This window comes from Sycon ciliatum, chromosome 5 (genome assembly GCF_964019385.1).
Source record: "Sycon ciliatum chromosome 5, ocSycCili1.1, whole genome shotgun sequence".
NCBI lineage: Eukaryota > Metazoa > Porifera > Calcarea > Leucosolenida > Sycettidae > Sycon > Sycon ciliatum.
In genome coordinates, this window is record NC_088647.1 from 36,381,361 (window position 1) to 36,400,977 (window position 19,617).

At 48.6% G+C, this 19,617-nt stretch overlaps 1 protein-coding gene and 1 non-coding gene across 2 annotated transcripts in view; both read right to left on the reverse strand.

The window, feature by feature from the left end:
* The window catches only part of LOC135818533 (putative leucine-rich repeat-containing protein DDB_G0290503), a 54,914-nt gene that overhangs the window by 1,264 nt on the left and 34,033 nt on the right, over positions 1-19,617 (reverse strand). The window contains exons 32-45 of the mRNA XM_065331928.1: positions 18,048-18,098; positions 13,765-13,815; positions 13,026-13,133; positions 12,344-12,421; positions 11,882-12,025; positions 11,132-11,335; positions 10,139-10,333; positions 8,632-9,534; positions 7,350-8,077; positions 6,797-6,962; positions 6,218-6,493; positions 5,174-5,299; positions 4,688-4,783; positions 3,766-3,811 (exon numbers count right to left, since the gene is read on the reverse strand). Coding sequence (XP_065188000.1) covers positions 3,766-3,811; positions 4,688-4,783; positions 5,174-5,299; positions 6,218-6,493; positions 6,797-6,962; positions 7,350-8,077; positions 8,632-9,534; positions 10,139-10,333; positions 11,132-11,335; positions 11,882-12,025; positions 12,344-12,421; positions 13,026-13,133; positions 13,765-13,815; positions 18,048-18,098 — 3,172 coding nt within the window. The remainder of the gene's footprint in view (positions 1-3,765; positions 3,812-4,687; positions 4,784-5,173; positions 5,300-6,217; positions 6,494-6,796; positions 6,963-7,349; positions 8,078-8,631; positions 9,535-10,138; positions 10,334-11,131; positions 11,336-11,881; positions 12,026-12,343; positions 12,422-13,025; positions 13,134-13,764; positions 13,816-18,047; positions 18,099-19,617) is intronic.
* Trnad-guc (transfer RNA aspartic acid (anticodon GUC)) lies at positions 3,069-3,140 on the reverse strand. Its single transcript has one exon. It is a non-coding gene; the product is annotated as a tRNA-Asp (tRNA).

A 19,617-nucleotide genomic window follows, 5' to 3' on the forward strand; every position in this document is an offset into this window, starting at 1 on the left:
GAATCCTAACATCGGCTTTCCACCGGTGGACAACGATACCATTGATCCAGATTTCAATCCTAATAGTAATCCAACTGATGCACTTCTTGCCCGGTTGAAACAAGGCCAGGTTAAAGTGGAACGTTTCAGGAGTATTTGGAATGATGAGTACTTGGCTACCCTTCGTGAACGTGGTGGTAACCAACTACGTCAACGTAGAGTGAGAGATCGCAGCGTGCCAGTAGTAGGCGATGTCGTAATCATCAAGGATGAACATCTCCCTAGAGCTGCGTGGTCACTTGGTCGAATCACTAAGGTACATCACAGTGCTGACCAGGCAATTCGGTCAGTATCAGTCTTGACACCTAATGGAAGAATCCTCAAACGTCCCCTGTGTTTGGTGTACCCAATGGAATGTTCAATGACTAATGGTGACGCTACGGGTCATGTTGAAGCTGACGCTACGGGTCATGGTGAAGCTGACGCTACGGCTCAGGTTGAAGCTGACGCTACGGGTCATGGTGAAGCTGACGCCACGGCTCAGGTTGAAGCTGACGCTACGGGTCATGGTGAAGCTGACGCTACAGCAACGTCTAGTGAGGCAGTCACTCAACCAGCTGCATCTACAGATTCGAGAAGCAGAAGACCAGCAAGGTCATCAGCGCTTGCATCACGCGCCACATTGCAGCAGCATATCCAAGACGGTAATGTATGAATGAGTAAGAAGGTAATATTGAATTGAGTTGATAGCATGCAACTAGATCGTGCTGTCAACAGTTCAACACTAACAACACCTGGTCCTGATATGACTCTGGTGAACATTGCACTGTCACCCACACTGTAAATAGTATTCATATTTCACCACAGACATACACACACACACACACATATTGGCTTTGTTGTAGCGTGATACACACACTACACACTTGATTTGTATTTCTGTTTGAGGAAATTCCCGCATGGCTGAAGGCAAGATTCAATTGTTCACTGTTCTATATTCATACTGCATGAAATCTTTGTTGTGATACATGTAGACCTTGTGTGCCATGTCACTGATATTGATGCTGTGTCGGCAATAGTAGAACAGGAATGGCTTCGAATTTGCTCTCCCCGAAATTACCCTAATTTTTTTGTGTTTTTGCTCACTATCTTTCTTGCCTTTCGTGGGAGTGTCGCGAACATGCGAGTGGTATTTATATGACTCAGGGTAGATTCTGTTAATCCTTGATCTTAACGTTAGCTCATACGTAGTATCCTGTGATTCTGGTATTTTATGTCAACTTTGTTACTGTAAATATACAAATTTTCGGCAGCTATTTAATTTCGGCTATATTCGGCACCGACCCAAAACGCCTAAATTAAATCGCCGATGAAATTTTTCACAGCATCTGTCGCACTATACCGGTATACCATGCCCTCTATAGCTGATCTACCCCACGCCGAAAATAAATCGCCACCGAAATGTCAAAAATCGTGACGTGCCGAAATTTTGCAGCACCGAAATTTTGTATATTTACAGTATGTAAATCGTATCCTTCGCGATTAAATCCTTTTTTGTCGCAGCTGGCTCTTCTGGAGCATGCGTGGCCATTTTTGTGGGTTGTTGCCTTTTGGAACGTCTGGTGAAGACTTGTCGAGAATTTGTGTGCTTGAAGTTTGATGGCAAAGGCAATGGTTCTTTCAAGTATATAATAATGTAGAATGTAATCTAGTGTAGCGATAGAGTGTGTGTCCAATGAGAATAGAGAATGCATGATCATGGTGTCTCAAGTACGATACTTTTATGTTTGTTGAAGACATAAAATTTACAGCATATGTCATGCATACAAACAGTATGTGGTTTCGATTATCCGGTTCCCTCGCCTATCCGGATGTTCTGTGTGCAGTTAATGTAAAGCGACAAACTTTCGTGGCACGCAAATTTAGCGTTTTCATAGATTGGGCTGATTCACGATGAGAAACTTTTGCGATTCTATCCTTTCAGTCGGATATTGTACTGTCTACAATCAATGTACGGAGAGGTTTGCGGCGAATTCTATCCGCGAATGTGTGGTCGCGAAAATAGCGAAATTTAATCTCTAGCGAAAGTTTCTCAATTTACAGTAAGCGAGGTCTGACTGTGGCATCACATTTCTTCAGTACTCCCCTGCTCTCGATCGCGTTGCTAAGAATAAAGTAGTGATGTAACGAATAGTCAATTATTCGGATTTACTCGATCTCTTGGATCTCAACGAATAATCGATCCGATAAAATCTAGGTGGAAGGTTCGACATTCGAATATTCGCGGGCGCGCGAAGTCCGTGCAGTGCATACCGCGACTCTAGATCTCTCGACTCTAGATCTCTCGACTCTAGATCTCTCGACTCTAGATCTCTCGACTCTAGATCTCTCGACTTGAATGCATAAACATTGTATTGTGTTGCAGACAAGGACTTGACTGCGCACGGTAGACCATGGTGCACTCTACTCTTGACTCGAGTCTGAGCGCTTGTGTGTTGTGTGTTTGCTACATGTACACTTTGCAATAGGATAATTGGCGATAATGATTTTTTTGTGGAGTAGTAGAATAATCGTTCGTTCGCTTGAGTGGTATTCGCTGGATTATTCGTTTGTAAAATTCATGGTTTGTTACATCACTAGAGTAAAGTGATTAACACTCATTCCTAGCGTGTCCACGATTGAGAGACTTCACCGTAACACATGCACATACAGTCTATAGCGTAGACCACACATCCCATGTCATTCCGATGCCATCAGTACATATTTCTGGACGAAGCGGGTGCTTTCAAAAAAATATAATTACCGTATAGTGCTTTGCAGATGAAAAACAATTCAGCACCCATGTTAATGTTGTCCTACAAGTATGAACAGTACTGGTCAATAAAATTAAAATCCGATCGCGTTAGGTCAAGTACGCGCCGGTTGCTGTGCATCCTTACGCCTTTTGGCAAGTGTATTAAAATACACTTGCAAACACTGCAATGTGAACCGGTGCAGGGTGAAACCGTGACTCCCACGATCGGATGTCGTTGTACTCGGTCTGTCGAGAGGTCATTAAAAGACTAAAAAATGAGAAAAAAAGAAATGTCCTCCCCGGCCGGGAATCGAACCCGGGTCTTCCGCGTGACAGGCGGAGATACTTACCACTATACTACCGAGGATTGACTGACAATCTCTCCTGGAAGAAAAGAATTGTGAATGCACTTTACAATATGCATGCATACAGACAAGAGTAAATAAGCTCCCAAGAGTGTGAAACGCTAAAATTAATAGTAAATAGTAAATACCCATTCTTCGGGGTCCGATAACAGTGAAAACTCACATCAGCATAATCATGGCAGATATCCAGCACACACGCTGGCCTTCGTTGTACGCAGTACGAAATATGCTCAGAACACATGATGCGAGTTGTCGCCGTCGGAGACCCCATACGCAGAATTTCACACTCTTGAGAGCTTGTTTACTCTCGGTGCCCGAACTAGACACTGCTTCACACTTTTCTATTAGCAAAGAAAAAAGACCAATGAACTACAAGTTACGCTATGAGCTATGAGCTGGTTGTTTAGTAACTGGTGGTGTTAGTGGATATTATAGCGTCACTTGTAGTTCATTGGTCCTATTTCCGTTCTATAAATTTATCCTTGGCTCTCCATCCGAGTCCATTTTTCTATTAGCCTTTGTTTTAGTATGAACACACACACATGCTGCTTTGCAAGACAGAAGTGGCTGCACATACATACAGCACATGTACATGTACATGTAAGCCGCAGGCCATAGGATACTCACAGTGAGCATAGAGTGAAGAGCTTCTCTCTTTGTCGTCTTTCGATTTCTGTGCACACACACACACACACACATGCACGCGCACGCACACACGCACACACACAAACACAAGTACGCACGCATAACACACATGCACAAGAGAAAGGGCAGCACAAACAGCGGACGGTTAACGATCCCTACGCTTTGTATAGTCCCTTCTTCGGCATCAAAGCAAGTGGGTTGACTGCTGGGCCCATAGCTCCACTCCTGTCCATGTAGCATTCTCCAACTCAGCAGTTTCTCCTAGCACACTACCTAGTACAGGAACACCTGTCCAAGACGACCGCTCAAGGGACCTTCAAGACCTGGTCTCTGTTACCAGGTGGTCTCCTTGACCAGGGTCATTTGACTGGAGATAGCATCCACTGGTCCTGGTTGCAGTGGTCTTCTAGGACAGGTGGTCGCCTTATCCGAGTGGTCGCCGGTCGCCTTATCCGAGTGGTCGCCGGTCACCTTATCCGAGTGGTCGCCTTGACAGGTTTTGCTGTAGTTGCACCTCAGTCTCCAACCACAGCTACAGAGTTATGCGGATGAGATCATCACGAGGTACGCGAATGGTATCATCACGAGATATGCGCATGACATCATCGTGAGGTATGCGCATGACATCATCACGAGGTATGAAAATGAGATCATCACGATGTATGCGAATGACATCATCGTATTAAGTTCTCAATGGAGTGATAAACAAGTGCCGCTAAAAAAACACATCGCAAATAACGACAAGTGTCAGGAAGTCGGCAGGAAGCGTGATCTCCACTGTTCGGAGCAGCCACCTTCTTCACTCAGTAGTGCCATTACCTCCAAAGTCTTAGTTGGCTCAAAAAATCATGTTACCCTATAACATGTATAGTCTGTAGGTCTGTAGGTCTGTACATGTACTAACCTGAATGTGCTGCAATGCTTTGTACATGACCTTCTCATGAGCTGCCAACTTTCGGCGAAGATCTGCTGATTCAGCTTTCAGCAATGCATTTTCAACCTGACAAGGAAGAGAGAGAGAGGAAGAGAGAGAGAGAAAGAGAGAGAGAGAGAGAGAGAGAGAGAGAGAGAGAGAGAGAGAGAGAGAGAGAGGAGGACGAGGAGGAGGAGGAAGTACATGGAGACAGGGAAACACAGAGCATATTACCAGTGCTGAGACGTTGACAGCAATAAAAACAGCCGCATGCAGCACATAATCCGGGAAACCTTACCCCAGTGAATTGCCGTTCAACAAAACATGTGTTAGCAGCAGCAGCAGCAACAGCAGCAGCAGCAGCAGCAACAGCAGCAGCAGCAGCAACATTATCATGTAGCACACCCCCCCCCCCCCCCCTTTGACAGGTTCATACTACACTGTAGTGAGACAATACGCTACGGTGGATTGTCTTACCGAGGAGGAAACGGCCACTGGCGCCACGTTCTTCAGTTGCGATAGCAACGCTTCGGCTGCCTCTAACTGCGCCCGTACCTGTCTTGCTAGTTGCAGTAAATGATGAACGGTATTAGCATCGACGTGCTGGGGAGCAGCAAGGGCGAGAAGACGAGGCCAAAAGATAATTAAAAAACCAATGCATTGTTTTTGGCTAGAAAACCTTGCAGAAGAACAAGCCGGACGCATTGGAAAACATGCGGCGTTATTTATAAGTTGCTTTCGGTTTATTTCTGCGCACACTCCAATCCAACCGTAGCTTCACTCCCTTGACATTCCTGCTGTTTGCTGCCCAAGATTATTTCATGTCCTGGCGCTTAGGGCAGCCAGTCAACTGGTCAAAGGCAGCCATGAAAGAGGACAACACATAATTATTGTAAACTAACAAAACATATTGTAAACTAACAAAACATATCGTCCGGTTATAGACAACTCAAACTCTGGAATACAGCCACCGATATATCGATTCCCACCATCAGTACTTGTACAAGACTGGATGAGGCTTCTGCAACTTTCTCAAACACCAGCAAAGCAGTGAACATCACCCACTAAACGTCTACAACTGCATATCTTCACTTCAGCCTTGATCAAAGTACGGTCATGTTGGGCAAGCAAGGGATACGACAGTGAAACCTGTCCAAGACGACCGCTCAAGGGACCTTCACAGGGTGGTCTCTGTTACCAGGTGGTCTCCTTATCCAGGGTCAATAGACTGGAAGTACCACCCCTTGGTGCTGGTTGCAGTAGTCTTCTAGGACAGGTGGTTGCCTTATCTGAGTGGTCACCTTAACATGTTTTATTATAGTACTGTCGGGCGCCAAAGAACGGAGCGCCAAAGAATGACCAGACTAGAATTTCACCAAGCACAGCAAACCAATGTACACACGGTGACTCGACTGCGCATAGACTGTAAATCTCTCCAGTCTGTAATACATGACAATAAGAACGGTCTAAGCTAGGAGACTGACCCCGCAGTTCTTCAGCGACTGACAGTACCGTACTTACTTCGTTGGCAGTGGCAATGGCTGCCTCCAGCTTGCTCAGCGAGTCCAGTCCGCCGCGGACTTGCCGCTCCATGTGCACAAACCCACCAGGCAGGCCTGTCGTCGTTGTCATCGCTGTGGTGGTGCCGGTGCTGACACTGCTGCCCGGCTGCGCTCCTTTGCCGGGCGATGATGTGGAGGATTGGCGCGGCTGAGAAACCCAGTCCCGTAATGATTGGCTGGCTTGTGTGTGCTGTTGCAGTGCATGGCGGATACCTGATAACTGAGCAGCCAATGCCTGCATAGCACAACACATCGGACAGAAAGGAAGATTAGCTAGGTGCAGTGGATACAAATAGAAATTAAACGCGGTACAGCACCATGTCCATCTTGCTATGAGAGCTCAAACGAGTGCCAACACTCTCTCACTCACTCTCTTACTCTCTCACTCACTCTCTTACTCACTCAGTCACTCACTCTCTCGCAATCTCTCGCATTCTCTCTCTCTCTCTCTCTCTCTCTCTCTCTCTCTCTCTCTCTCTCTCTCTCTCTCTCTCTCTCCCTCCCTGTCTGTCTTTCTGTCTCTCTGTCGGATACCTACCTCATGATCAGGCTGACCTCGACTTGGCGATGTCGAGCTGAGAGTGGCTGGCGGCAGCTCGTGTTCGCGCGTGGCCAGCGTGTCACGCATTCGTGCAGCAATGGCATGGCTCTGCTGTAGCTCTCTCTCCAGCTCGGTCAGCTGTGCTGGACTGGTGCTGGAGCCTCTGAACAGTGCACACAGACACAGACACACACACACACACACACACACACACAGACAGACACACACATACACACGCACACACACGCACACACAGCGGGCCAGAACACAATGCCATGAAGGCCCATGATGGCGTGACGATCACAGCTACACCGACAACAACGCATTGACCCAGGCAGTCAGCCATCTGCAGACTCAGGACAATGGCATGATATCAACACGGATCAGTCATGTGACCAGTCATATCAGATGATCAATTTCAATGGGAAAGTGTCACATGACCCTGCATCACTCAGCAAGGCAGTAACACCGCACAGCAACAGCAAAGAATAACAGAACAGCTAATGGTACAAGACAACTACTGGTACATGTATAGTTTGTTGTAGCATACCGATCGGTGTGGATCCCCGTCTCCAGTCTTGCACGCAGCTTCCTGTTCTCCTCCTGGAGTCGTGTCAGCCGATCGTTCAGCAACACCACGTCACCGGCTAGCCTATCCTTCTCGTGTTGTAAGAACAATGGCGCAGCACCGCCCGTGTTGGATAGATTCTGCTGCAGGTCGGCCTGCAACGCCTGGCTGGCACGCAGCGACTGGCTCAAATCCTTGCACAGGCCCTGCAGGTCCTCCATGGTGAGTCCGGAGACGACGCTCAGGTCTATTGGCCGTCCCCGTGGCGACGGTGACGATGTCAGCGGTGCTGCTGCTGCGGCGGTGGACTGCTGCTGCCGTCGCTGTAGATCCTGCGTCAGTTTGTTCTGCTCGTTGACGCTGCGCTGCCAGCGCTGTCGGTCGGACTCACACGCCGTCAGCTGGTCCTGCAGGCGCGTGCGCAGCTGCTCGTTAGCGTGCACTCCCTCGCTGTAGCGCGTACGCAGGCTCGCCAGGCCGTCGTCCGCCCGCGCATGGGAGGTGGCAGGCTGCGGTGGCGGGAGAAGCCGATCGATATCGGCCGACGAGTAGCCGGCGTGGCGCAGCAGATGCCGCAGCTCACGTTGCAGCTCCGCTTCAGCCTGATGAGCGCTGAGTACGCGCTGCAGCAGATCAGAGTCCAGGTGTACGGCTGGCGGGCGCGAATCATGACTGCCGACACCGATCGATCGGGATTGAGAGCTGGGAATCTGTACCACGCACACACATCAGCAGCAACAGCAGCAGAACACAAGACACACCGCAGGACAAGGTTACTCAACCAGATAACTCTCAGTAGGTATGCACAAACCACTTGTACTCGTACCTGTATGAGGTACTCAGACTAACATCTCCACCATCAATCACTGCCACTGTACTTCACCATCAATCACTGCCACTGTACTTCACCATCAATCACTGCCACTGTACTTCACCATCAATCACTGCCACTGTACTTCACCATCAATCACTGCCACTGTACTTCACCATGATCACAGACAACTGCAGCAGAAAGTAATATTCAAACTACATGACTGCCGAGACAGCGAAAACACAACGTATGAACAGCCTGCACAACTACACGCTTACGACAAAACTAAACTTCATGTATGGATTAAACGAAAGGAGCACCTGAAATGCGGGCAATGTCAAAACGACAAGTCACTTTCTAGTCTTGCTTGCCAGCTGAGTGCAACTTCTCAACACATGGATGAACACTCGACCCCCCCCCCCCCCCCACACACACACATGCATACACACATACTCGTTTGGCTTGTTCCGCAAGGTCTCTTGCCAGCTCTCTGCACCTCTGTTCCATGGCGTTCCTCTCCGCGCTCAGCTGATCCACAAGATGACGCGTGGCCTCCAGCTCCTGGCGTAGACGCGCCGTTTCCGCCTGGTAATGCATGCCAAGATCCGGCAAGGAGTCGGCCTGCGATGCAACGTCGGACACGTCAGACGAACGCAATGTGTCTGCTGATCGAAGACGTAGCGAATGCAGCTCTGAGCCGAGGGTGTCTGCCTCATGGCGTTTCGACATTACCGTGTCTTGTGCCTCGCTGAGTTCACGCTGCGCTTCAAGCAGCTGCTGACGAAGGTTGCTGTTGGCAGCACGCTCCACGGCTAGGGAGTTGGTCAGTTCCTCCAGTTGCAGGCGCAGGGATGCAATGCTGCTGAGCTGCGTTGCAGCCGTCGCCTCCGCCGTCTGCTTGTCACGGATGAGCTCTCGTTGCTGGCCCTGCTGAGTGGACATGCTGGACCTTAGCGCTGATGCGTCCGCCTGAGCACTGTGCAGCGAGGCGTCGCGATCGCGTAGCTTACTCTCGGCCACTTGCAGTTCATGCCGTAGCCGACTGCACTCGTCCTGCGCAGTTGTCAGAGACGCCTTGCTGGCCGACAGGTTGGCCTGCGCGGAAACAAGCTCTGCGCGCAGGTGTTGCAGCTCTGCTTCTTGCTGCTTTAGCGACGCCTGCTTGGACTGGAGATCGTCATTGACTTTGCCCAGTGAGTTCTGAAGCGAGGACTTCTCGGCCGTGATAATCCTGACATCATCATTGGCATGAAGCAGATCCTCGCGGAGTTTTTGGTTTGCCTCCTGCAGTCGAGCCAGCTCCTGGCTGGCATTCTGAAGCTCCGCTGCTGTAGCGCCGACGGCCACATCTGATACCTGCTCAATACATAACCACATAGACACATATACATATACACACGATACGTGAGCACAGACAGACACATACACAAACACGCATGCATGTACACATGCGCACGCACAAACAAAAACACACACACAAACACGCATGCACGCACACACACCACACGCACACATCACACACACACACGCACGCACACAAACACAGGCACATGTGTATCAATATACGTAGCTAGAAATTGACGTTTAATTCTAAATCCACAAACACATGCAGTAAACACAATCGGCCAAAACACTGAACTTACAGAGAAGTGAACAAGACCTTCACAACATTCAGCACCTCAAGAGCAATGCCAAAAAACTACAAATGTTGCCTCTGAAGCATGATAATTATTCTTATTCTCATTATTATTTTTAAAGTGCATTCCAGCAAGTGTGGCAGGATTGCCATTCTCGCTTACGCCATTCAGGACACCATGCAGAGAATAAAGAGAGAGAGAGAGAGAGAGAGAGAGAGAGAGAGAGGAGAGAGAGAGAGAAAGAGAGGAGAGAGAGAGAGGAGAGAGAGAGAAAGAGGAGAGAGAAAGAAAGAACAGAATTAACTTCACTGTCGCCGCCGTACCTTTCTCATGCCATCGATTCTCTGCTGTAGGAGGTCGCGCTCCGCTTGCGACGACTTGAGCTGTGCTTGCAGCCTGGCCAGGTCCTGGAGCTGCGCATCGCGGCTGCTCAGCTCCTCACGTAGCTCCTCAACGGTGGAGCGTGCCCGTGCAAGGTCGGCCTCGCACCTGCGCAACTTCTCGGCCACTCGACTTGCCTGCCAGCAGGAGAGCAGGAGAAGGGAAGTCAAAGAGGCAGCGACATTTGTTTTGTATTTATTCAATAATTCCTGGCTCGTCAAACGACTGCCAATGACGAATGAATGTGAAATGAAGGGTGATAGCCAACCAAGGCAACTATCCGAAACAGTACAAAAACAGTATTGCAACGCAGTGCACGCATATACCTGCACACCGGTGTACAGCACAGAACACGGGTTCTTGCACAGAACACGGTTACTTGCACAATCAATGGAATGACACATAGAAAACAAGACACCACTCAATGCCTAGTTGCAACTCAGACTCTCATGCCTCGGGCAATCTTCACGTACCTGATGAAGTAATCAACAAGCTTACATTGAGAGAGGAGTCAAATAGGGCAATGTGCCAACTAACTTAAAACTTTCTCAACACAGGGACAAGGCAAGGGACACACTAAACTTGACTTTCTGAACCAAGGGACATCGCCCGTGGGATACCTGCGTTAGCATGTGTGTGTGTGTGTGTGTGTGTGTGTGTGTGTGTGTGTGTGTGTGTGTGTGTGTGTGTGTGTGTTCATATGCTCTGATGAAGCCCCAAGGCGAACATTTGGAGGGATATCTATTTACGATTGTGTAAGACAGTGGTGGTGGTGAAGGAGATTGACGCAATGATTAATTGGCAGCAGTGGAGCCTCTGCATATGGAAGAAGGCATGTAAAGGCTTGTGTGGACGGATGGGCCACGCTGAAAAGGTAGAAGAATACCCTGAGCCAAGACAGTCACACTGCTGTCAAGCAACTTAGCAGAACAAACCTGAGAGGCTGCCAGTTTCTCTACGTCCAGCTGAGCATGCAGTGCCTGGCTCTGCCTCTGGGCATCGGCCAGTTGCGAGCGCACACTCGCCACCAGTGCGTCTGCATCTGATAGCTTGCCACGCAAGCGCACAGCCTCGTCATCCACCGTCCTGGAGCGGTCAGGCGTGGCAAAGCCATCTGACCCGGGACTTGGACCACTGCCCTACAGCATGTTCAAGACACAGGCGCAGTCCGAACTGAGGCAAATTAAGTCTGCTGCCTCCAATACCACCAACACCATGCGTTGCCGGGAGCCACCAATTACTAGAACTAGCATTGCACTGAGTGGCACTGGGCTGTTTGCAATACCGTTCTATGATCATTGCGGATGTGTGAAAGCAGTGCTGCAGAGACTTTGTCCAACTCATCCACAGAATAGAGAGATTGCAACTAAGTATATCCAATCATGAGTCAATGCCCTATGGCTACACATACAGAATACCACTGTGCCACATAGCACATGTCAATACAGTCATGCAAAGGACATCATCACATCTGCATATGACATCATCACATCTGCAAATGACATCATCATATTTGCAAATGACGTCGTCGTGTCTGCTATTAAAGTGCTAAGTATTGCATGGCAGACCACTGAGACCAGTGCTTGCCATGTTGCATCACACAGCTACAGAACACCCCACGTGATGATGCAATCACGTAACAGGCTACACATGTCGCCCAGCAATGGTGCTGACGCAGAACATACCAGCGCCATAGCTTCCATGGTGATAGCATCAAGTTGCTTCTGCAGACGCTCCTTCTCCTGGCGTGCCTCGTTCAGCTGTCGTCGCTGCACGTCCACCAATTCCTGAGACGCCTTTAGCTGGGCTTGGACTGTCAACAGGTCCGCCTAGGCACACACACACACACCCGAGCGTGCGCATACAGACAGACAGACACGCACGCACACACATAGAATCACACACACGAACACACACATGAACGCACACACATGCACAGAGCTGTAATAATCAGTCAGTGCAAGCACACATCAATAAGGCACAGCAGCTACTACTGCAAACTGGATTTGATTCTGGAGCAGCAAGATTTTGCACAGACACACAAACGCAAACACAAGCACAGACACACACAAACGCACAGACACTTCACACACAATCCTGAATCTTCAGGAGTGCTAAAAAGTAAAAAAATACTCCATGCAACTGACCTCGATACTCTCAGGTGTACGGCGTGACGGCGACATGGATAATCGGCCACGTTGCATCTGTAGCTGCTCTTGTAGACTCTGGACAAAGAGGTGTGAAGAAACATGAAAGAACAAAAAAATTTACGGTTCGCGCGAGACTCGAGTTTTCCGCATCCGCAGGAACGCCACCACCCTCTTGGATCAAGGCGCAGATGCAGCTCCTAAGCGGTGGGAGGTGAGTTGATCAGACCCACCACAAAGTGGGCAGGGCTGATTTACACAACGCTCGCATACTGTACACCCGGAAACCTTTGCTCCCGTTTAGTTCGCGACTTGCGAGCACAGACAATTTTGCACCTGGATATGTTCGTGATTGGAGTCAATTTCCTCAGTTTCTTTACTACAGTTCTACGTTTCGTGCCGGCCTACTTTTGCGATGTCACACCCATCGCGAAAACCGCAAAGGATTCGGATCGCAAAGGTTTCCGAGTTAACATTATGGCATCGTTGGACCGAGTCACGTTAGGGGTCTGCAAGTCAAGCCCGTGGTCAGAAGTGGTATAGATCGCGGACCACATGGAACTTCCAAATCGGGGATCGAAATGCACATCGTTTTGGGAGCTGTGGTCTTGTGTCATCTCCCTGCTGCATGCTATCATTGCCTATATGCAACAACTCGCTGATGTGTGCCTCATGACAGTACCTTGATCACGCCATCCTTGGCCTGAGCAGCAACCAGATAGGACTGCAGCTGGGTCTCTCGACTCTTCGCCATCGACTCCAGCTTAGCGTTGGCATCTCGCAGGTCATCCTGCAAGCAACGAAACCATCACACCACACACGCACTGAGGTCAAGCCCGGGTAAAATTAGAACGCCCAACAAGCATCCCACACACCCCGCGCTTCATCATTAGCGAGAGCTTGGCCAATCCACTTGCCCAGGCAAGAAGGCAGCAATGCCTGTTCATTATGGCGAAGCAAAATAAAATATCCCAACCAACCAACCAACCAGCCAACACACACACAAACCCGGTATATCAACGTACTTATAGACACGGATGCATTTGAGTATGAATTAAAACATGTACTCGCACTACGTTCCAAGGCACACCAACCCCCAACCTCGGCCGCAAACAACACGATCAAGCGGCACACTCTTTGCTAGATGTACAGTTTCGCTAGGGTCGTGAGCAACGCACAGCAGCAGATTGAAAACCCACCAAACCGCTTTGTGAACTGGGCGTGCAAACCACAGCATCAGCCTGAAGAGTTAAACTGCAAAGTTTCTCAGGGGGAGCCAGTGTGATGCTTGAAGAGCCAATATTGCACACCACAAGAGCTTCCCGATTTATAGTACATGTACCCGGGGAAAAAAACTGTGACACAGACCGAGAAATACAGTTCACACATTGCTACATGGACATGTGTAAGCATACACTAACCAGCTGAGATCGAGTACTGGCGTTCTGACCGCTGCGAGACATTGAGTCTTCCTGGAGCAAGCAATACATACAGATATATACACAATGATGCATGCAGCTAGAGCGGCTACTTGAGTAGCACTAGCACACTGCACACATCTGCACTAGCGTACTTGGAAGCAAGTGTGTGCACATGTGAGTCTAAGCTCGTATGTCCTAATGGACCCATTGCGCAATGACGTAATTTGTACCACAAACACCCCAGACAGCCACCTGGGCATGGTCGTCTGGGGTTGTTGAACAGTGCATTCCTGATCCCAGTGTACTCACAAGCATTACTCATACAATGTATGAGCATTCCATATTTGGCAATGCGCAATGGGTCAATTTACAATACCAATTTTGCGACGCGAAACACGACCCGCAACAGTTGCGACAAGAAAAGGCCTGTCGCGAGCTGTGGCTAGCAGTCGCAAGGTACCTGTCGTAGAAGTTGAAGAAAGTTCAACTTTTGCGACGTCACATGCAACGTACATATGGAATACAGTTTCTACTCTGGCTATTGCTGGGTGCACGTGCAGCGCACGTGTATAGTACTACTAGTACATAGGCATGTCGCAAACACCAAAATGATCGCGAAACGTGTGTCGCTGTCGCAAGTCGCACCCGGAATTGTAATTTTAATTTCGTGCAAATCAATACTCTACTCAAACCCTGCAGAAAGGAAGACCAAGCTAGCAGACTCGTGTCTCGAAAGGACAATACAAGGATATCCGGGTACTTCGTGTGAGGTATCTACTCTAATCTGCACAAACCATGATGTAAAATTTGAAATTTTCAGTGCAAACACCATGTGCCAGGGACGCAATGGTTGTTTGTACCCAGTTGCTACGAAGTTGTCAAGGACCTGACCTCACACTTCGAAGCCCTATTATTAGCAGGGGCCATGGCACTTTACCCCTTACCCCGGGGTTATGCTCCCACCCTAGGGTTATGACCCCTCCATTACTGGCAGGGTCTATGGCACCTTACCCCCATGTTATGCCCCACCCCGGATTTACGATCCCCTCCATTTTTGGCAGACCATGGCACTTTATCTCCAGGTTATGCCCCTGCCCTGGGTGATCCCTCCAATTGTATCCCTTAACGTACATGAGAGCCACACATATGCAGCAGCCTGGCATGAACAGGCTTGCTAGTGCTTCAATGTCTCCATTCTGAACAGCGTTGCACACCAGTGATATGCGAGTGACTCAGTGTCCTTGAATTGGAAAACTAGAGCTTGCAGGGCAGATGCTCGACTGCAGCGAACCTTCCTTGAAATAAATAACCAAACGGACGAGCATGTTGTGCTGTGGTGGGGCCAGGCCAGGCCAGGCGGGGTACAGTGCGTGCAGGTTACAGCAAGACCGCACTCCTGGTCCAGCCCAACTCTACACCACACCTCCGCCACTACCGAAGCTCGACCTGCTGCACACCGCGCGCCGTACACACGCCCCTGGTCCAGCCCAACTGCGCGCCACACCTGCGTCACTACCGATGCCTGACCTGCTGCACACCGCGCGCGCTGTACACAAATACGCCCGAGTGGCGGAAAGGAGAGGAGCACGATCGCGCAGCGTGAGTACAAGTTCCAGTTTTCAAGCCGTCAGCGGAAGTCCAACACATGCCCACATAGCCGAGGAGCAGAAGCATGCTACCACACATTGGTAGTCACCCACGCAGCAGTAGTTGTAATCTGCAAGAAGGGTCTCCTTCTACCGTTCAAGACTAGTATGAACGGGCTTGTTTCATTCCAGCTGCCGTCACGGTGGTCATCGTATCGCCTCACTGACAACGCCAAGCATGGAGGCGCACCTCTCAGCCACACACGAACGCATAAGATGGTTGCCGTTGGTTACAATGTCTAGTATTGAGAGGCAATAGCATAACACATAACGACTATGATAAGGGGAGGCTGGGGAAAAGCGAGCTAAACTGCACAAGGTAGTGGAGCCAAGAAAAATCTGTGCGTAAACCTGCTACGACATCCTCACCATCGTAAACGCCTGCATCACCTATACACCAGGTGTGCCATACTCTGCCGAGCCGTCGTGTCGTTGGGTGTCACAATCGAAGTGGGCGCTCCGCAGAAATAACTTCCCATCGCTTCCCTTGAGATGAAGACCTTTGCAAGCGCCGGGTTGAAGTTGTGAAGCGAGAGAACTTGCCTAAAGATTTTCGATCTACGGCGTACGTGTGCTCCGAACACTTTACAGAAGAAGATATAGTGAGAAACTTGCGAGGTGAGCTCCTCCATACCAGAAGCCGCAGGCGCCTAGTCAATGGAGCTATTCCATCTGTGGTTGGAGTGCGTGTCATCTCCGGCGTTGTGATTTCAACATGTGCACTTCCTTCCATGATAGTCGTCCCAAGTTGAGTTGTACTTCGCTTGTTGCCACCGTTGGGCAGGTCAGTACTGCAATCCAGTGGCGGTTTCTGTGTGCAACTTGTGCAATCAAAATGTATAGCTACAACAGTACTCCTTTCAGTACATGTATGCCAGTAGGTTCTCCTCCAGGTTAAAGCCGGCCAGATCACTGTCATCAACCACGCGAAGTCAGGAAAATAACAGACATCACTTTCTTCACTCTCGCAACAAGGGACATTACGTCTACTCCGACTGGAAGGCCACTAGGAAAAGTCTTCGGTAGTTGTTTTCCTAATCCTAGTCTACATCAGGAAGCGATGGTAGTCAAAATCATTATTATTTTAGAGAATTATAGAAAAAATTATGTCAGGAATCTGCATGTTTTCACACATTCTCGGGATTTCGTTATTTTCAGTTCTAGTCACTCAGTCATCTCCATCTTAAGCACTACACCTCTCATTCCAACTAGAGTTAACTCAGATAGACAAGTCCCACTGCCTGTTGGAAGTCCAATTATTATTTTCGCTGAAATTAAGGCTCAAAGCCCCAGTTTAATTTAAAAATCTGGATTTGGGATCAGATTTTCCACACATTCCGCCATGGTATACCTGTCCTAATTTTGTAACCCCGGCCGAAATCCTAACGCCTTGCTCCTTGACTTTTCCGGCACAATGAAGGATAGAGAGTACAGTGTTGGTTTCACTATACAATGAAACCTGTCTAAGACGACCACCGCTCAGGGGACCTTCAACACGTGGTCTCTGTTACCAGGCGGTCTCCGTATCCAGGGTCAGTTGAATGGAAATAGCATCCCTGGGTGCTGGTTCCAGCGGTCTTCTGGGACAGGTGGTCTCCTTTTCCGAGTGGTCGCCTTGAGACAGGTTTCACTGTACATGTACGTGCTGGCCCGAAAATTTGGATTTTATTTAATTACCGTAAAGTGGCAGATAAAAGCCGGGCTTATAAGCATATAAGCCGCTTTCTGCATCAGGCTTTAATGCAAACCAGGCTTGTATGCAAGCCATGCTTATACGCACCACTGATTTTTTTTGCCAGGCTTGTATGCACATCGGCACGCGTAGATCTACCATTGACTACCGGTATGGCGGCAGTTTTACTATGCACCGTACATAGCGCATGCACTCTTGACCTACCCGATCCGCGCTTGCATAGAAGCCAGGCTTCTACGCGCGACAGGCTTATAATGCATTTGACCTGTTTGATTTTCAGGCTTCTATCCGCGATGTGCTTGTATGCAAACCCGGCTTTTATCCGCGACTTTACAGTAATTATTTTTCGAAGAATTTGCAGCGGAGAGACCGTTTTTGAGTAGTGGTGTATAACTGCGTGAAACATGAACCGTGGCTACAGTGGAGTCTGCACACCCTTAGGAAGATGTATGTGGAAGACACTACAAAGTAAGGGAGCCAGTTTGTGATGAGTGGACTGCGACACACGGCACTTGGAGCACGGGATTCAGTCGCAGGAAATGCGCGAGCACGCAACCCGATGACTACACGCACACACACGCATACTATATTTTATTATTATTATTATGAGTTTTATCCACTCCCTACATAATTCGATTTTCGTTACTGTAAAAGCCATTTTTCTAACGAGGCGCATATATAACGATTTCCCAAAATTGACTAGTTTGCGTGTACCAAAGGTAACGATTCTCACTCATTCTCAACGCTCAATAGGACAGTATATGTATCGATTTCTATTTTAACGACATATTTCTCTTCGTTAACTCGTTAGAGTTCACACTTCGTTATATATATATGGCTTTTACAGTATTCTGCCGTAGAGACTCCCAACACAGGTATCCATTTACCTCTGGAGAATCCGTAAAATAAACAATACCATACAATACACACAGGGCGAGCCTTACCGTGAGTCGTAGCAGCTGCTCATCTTTGTCCTTGCCAGCCCGGAGCAAGCTCTACAGTAGCAACACACAGCACACAAGTGTCACATACCAGCAGCCTACACACAGACCACTATAGAAAACTACAGACCACTATAGAAAACTACAGACCACTATAGAAAACTACAGACCACTATAGAAAACTACAGACCACTATAGAAAACTACAGACCACTATAGAAAACTACAGACCACTATAGAAAACTACAGACCACTATAGAAAACTACAGACCACTATAGAAAACTACAGACCACTATAGAAAACTACAGACCACTATAGAAAACTACAGACCACTATAGAAAACTACAGACCACTATAGAAAACTACAGACCACTATAGAAAACTACAGACCACTATAGAAAACTACAGACCACTATAGAAAACTACAGACCACTACAGAACACAAAACTTTAAACTTAATGAAGACCGGTGTGTACTTTCAGGTGAGTACACTACACTACACAATAATAAACATGTCAAGAAGGTCTTGACATGTTTATCAGAGAAATTCCTACTAGGCTCCAACCTTCTGCGCTACGTAGCCAAACTCGAGCTCGATTTTTCATAGCCGAAAGTCTTTTTTTGGTAACAAGCGCGAAATGCTGGGAAAATCCCAACTCAAACAAAATTAATATTCGAAGTGCTCGTCGTCCGAAGCTTACTTTTTGTTTCGACCACTTTGAAGTTCGCCTTTTGTCTTCCCGTCTGGTGTCAGCGTCTTTTCTTGGCCTTTTGGCCAGTGGTGGGTGACGGAGTGATGGCGACATATCGTGGTAAGTTCGTCAGGAAAAAAGCCGCTTAGAGGCTAGATTCATTTTCAGCAAATTTCGCTCGAGGCAATACTGTGGCCAGGAAAAACCGAGGGAAGCAGCTTGGTGCACAGCCCCATGCTGCAGCCAGTGCTAGTGCCACTGTAACTTCCAGTGCTGTCGTCAGTGCTGGTCCCAGGACTACGTCAAGAGAGCCTGAAGTGGGTGCACAGAAACCAAGTGGATGCACTTCTGATCCTCGAGTGGAATTTGAAAACGAAAAGAGCGACGTCCTGGGTGGACGGAGAATCGTTGAGTTATGCTTGCTTGCGGAGCTTCTCCAGAAAGGTTGCAGCAGCTCTTGCAGGTCAGGGCTACGACTAGTGGACTGCGTATGTGAGGAAAAGCTGGGCCTCGCAGCTCGGAGTCGAAAGCAGTCCAGTGCTGAAGCTAGATAAGGTGTGCAGTATGCGAGTGAAAGCGCTCTCACCCAAGGAACGAAATCAACCAGAGAAAGTCCTGCTCCACGAACAGCGGCTCTTCAACCAGTTGCTCTTGCGCATGATGCAGAGCCCACATGCGTGGCATTCGAGATTTAGAGACAACAGGTATGCCGAAAACAGCGTTCACATGTTCTAATATCAGAACTCCTTGTTTCACACATCATCAGTATGTTATTTTCTGTGATGTTCTAGCAGCAATGGTGCAATGGTGCAATGGTGGTATTGATGCAGCTCACAGGTCGGGTCTATATTTGAGATGCTCTACTGGTAGTTCCTGTTTGT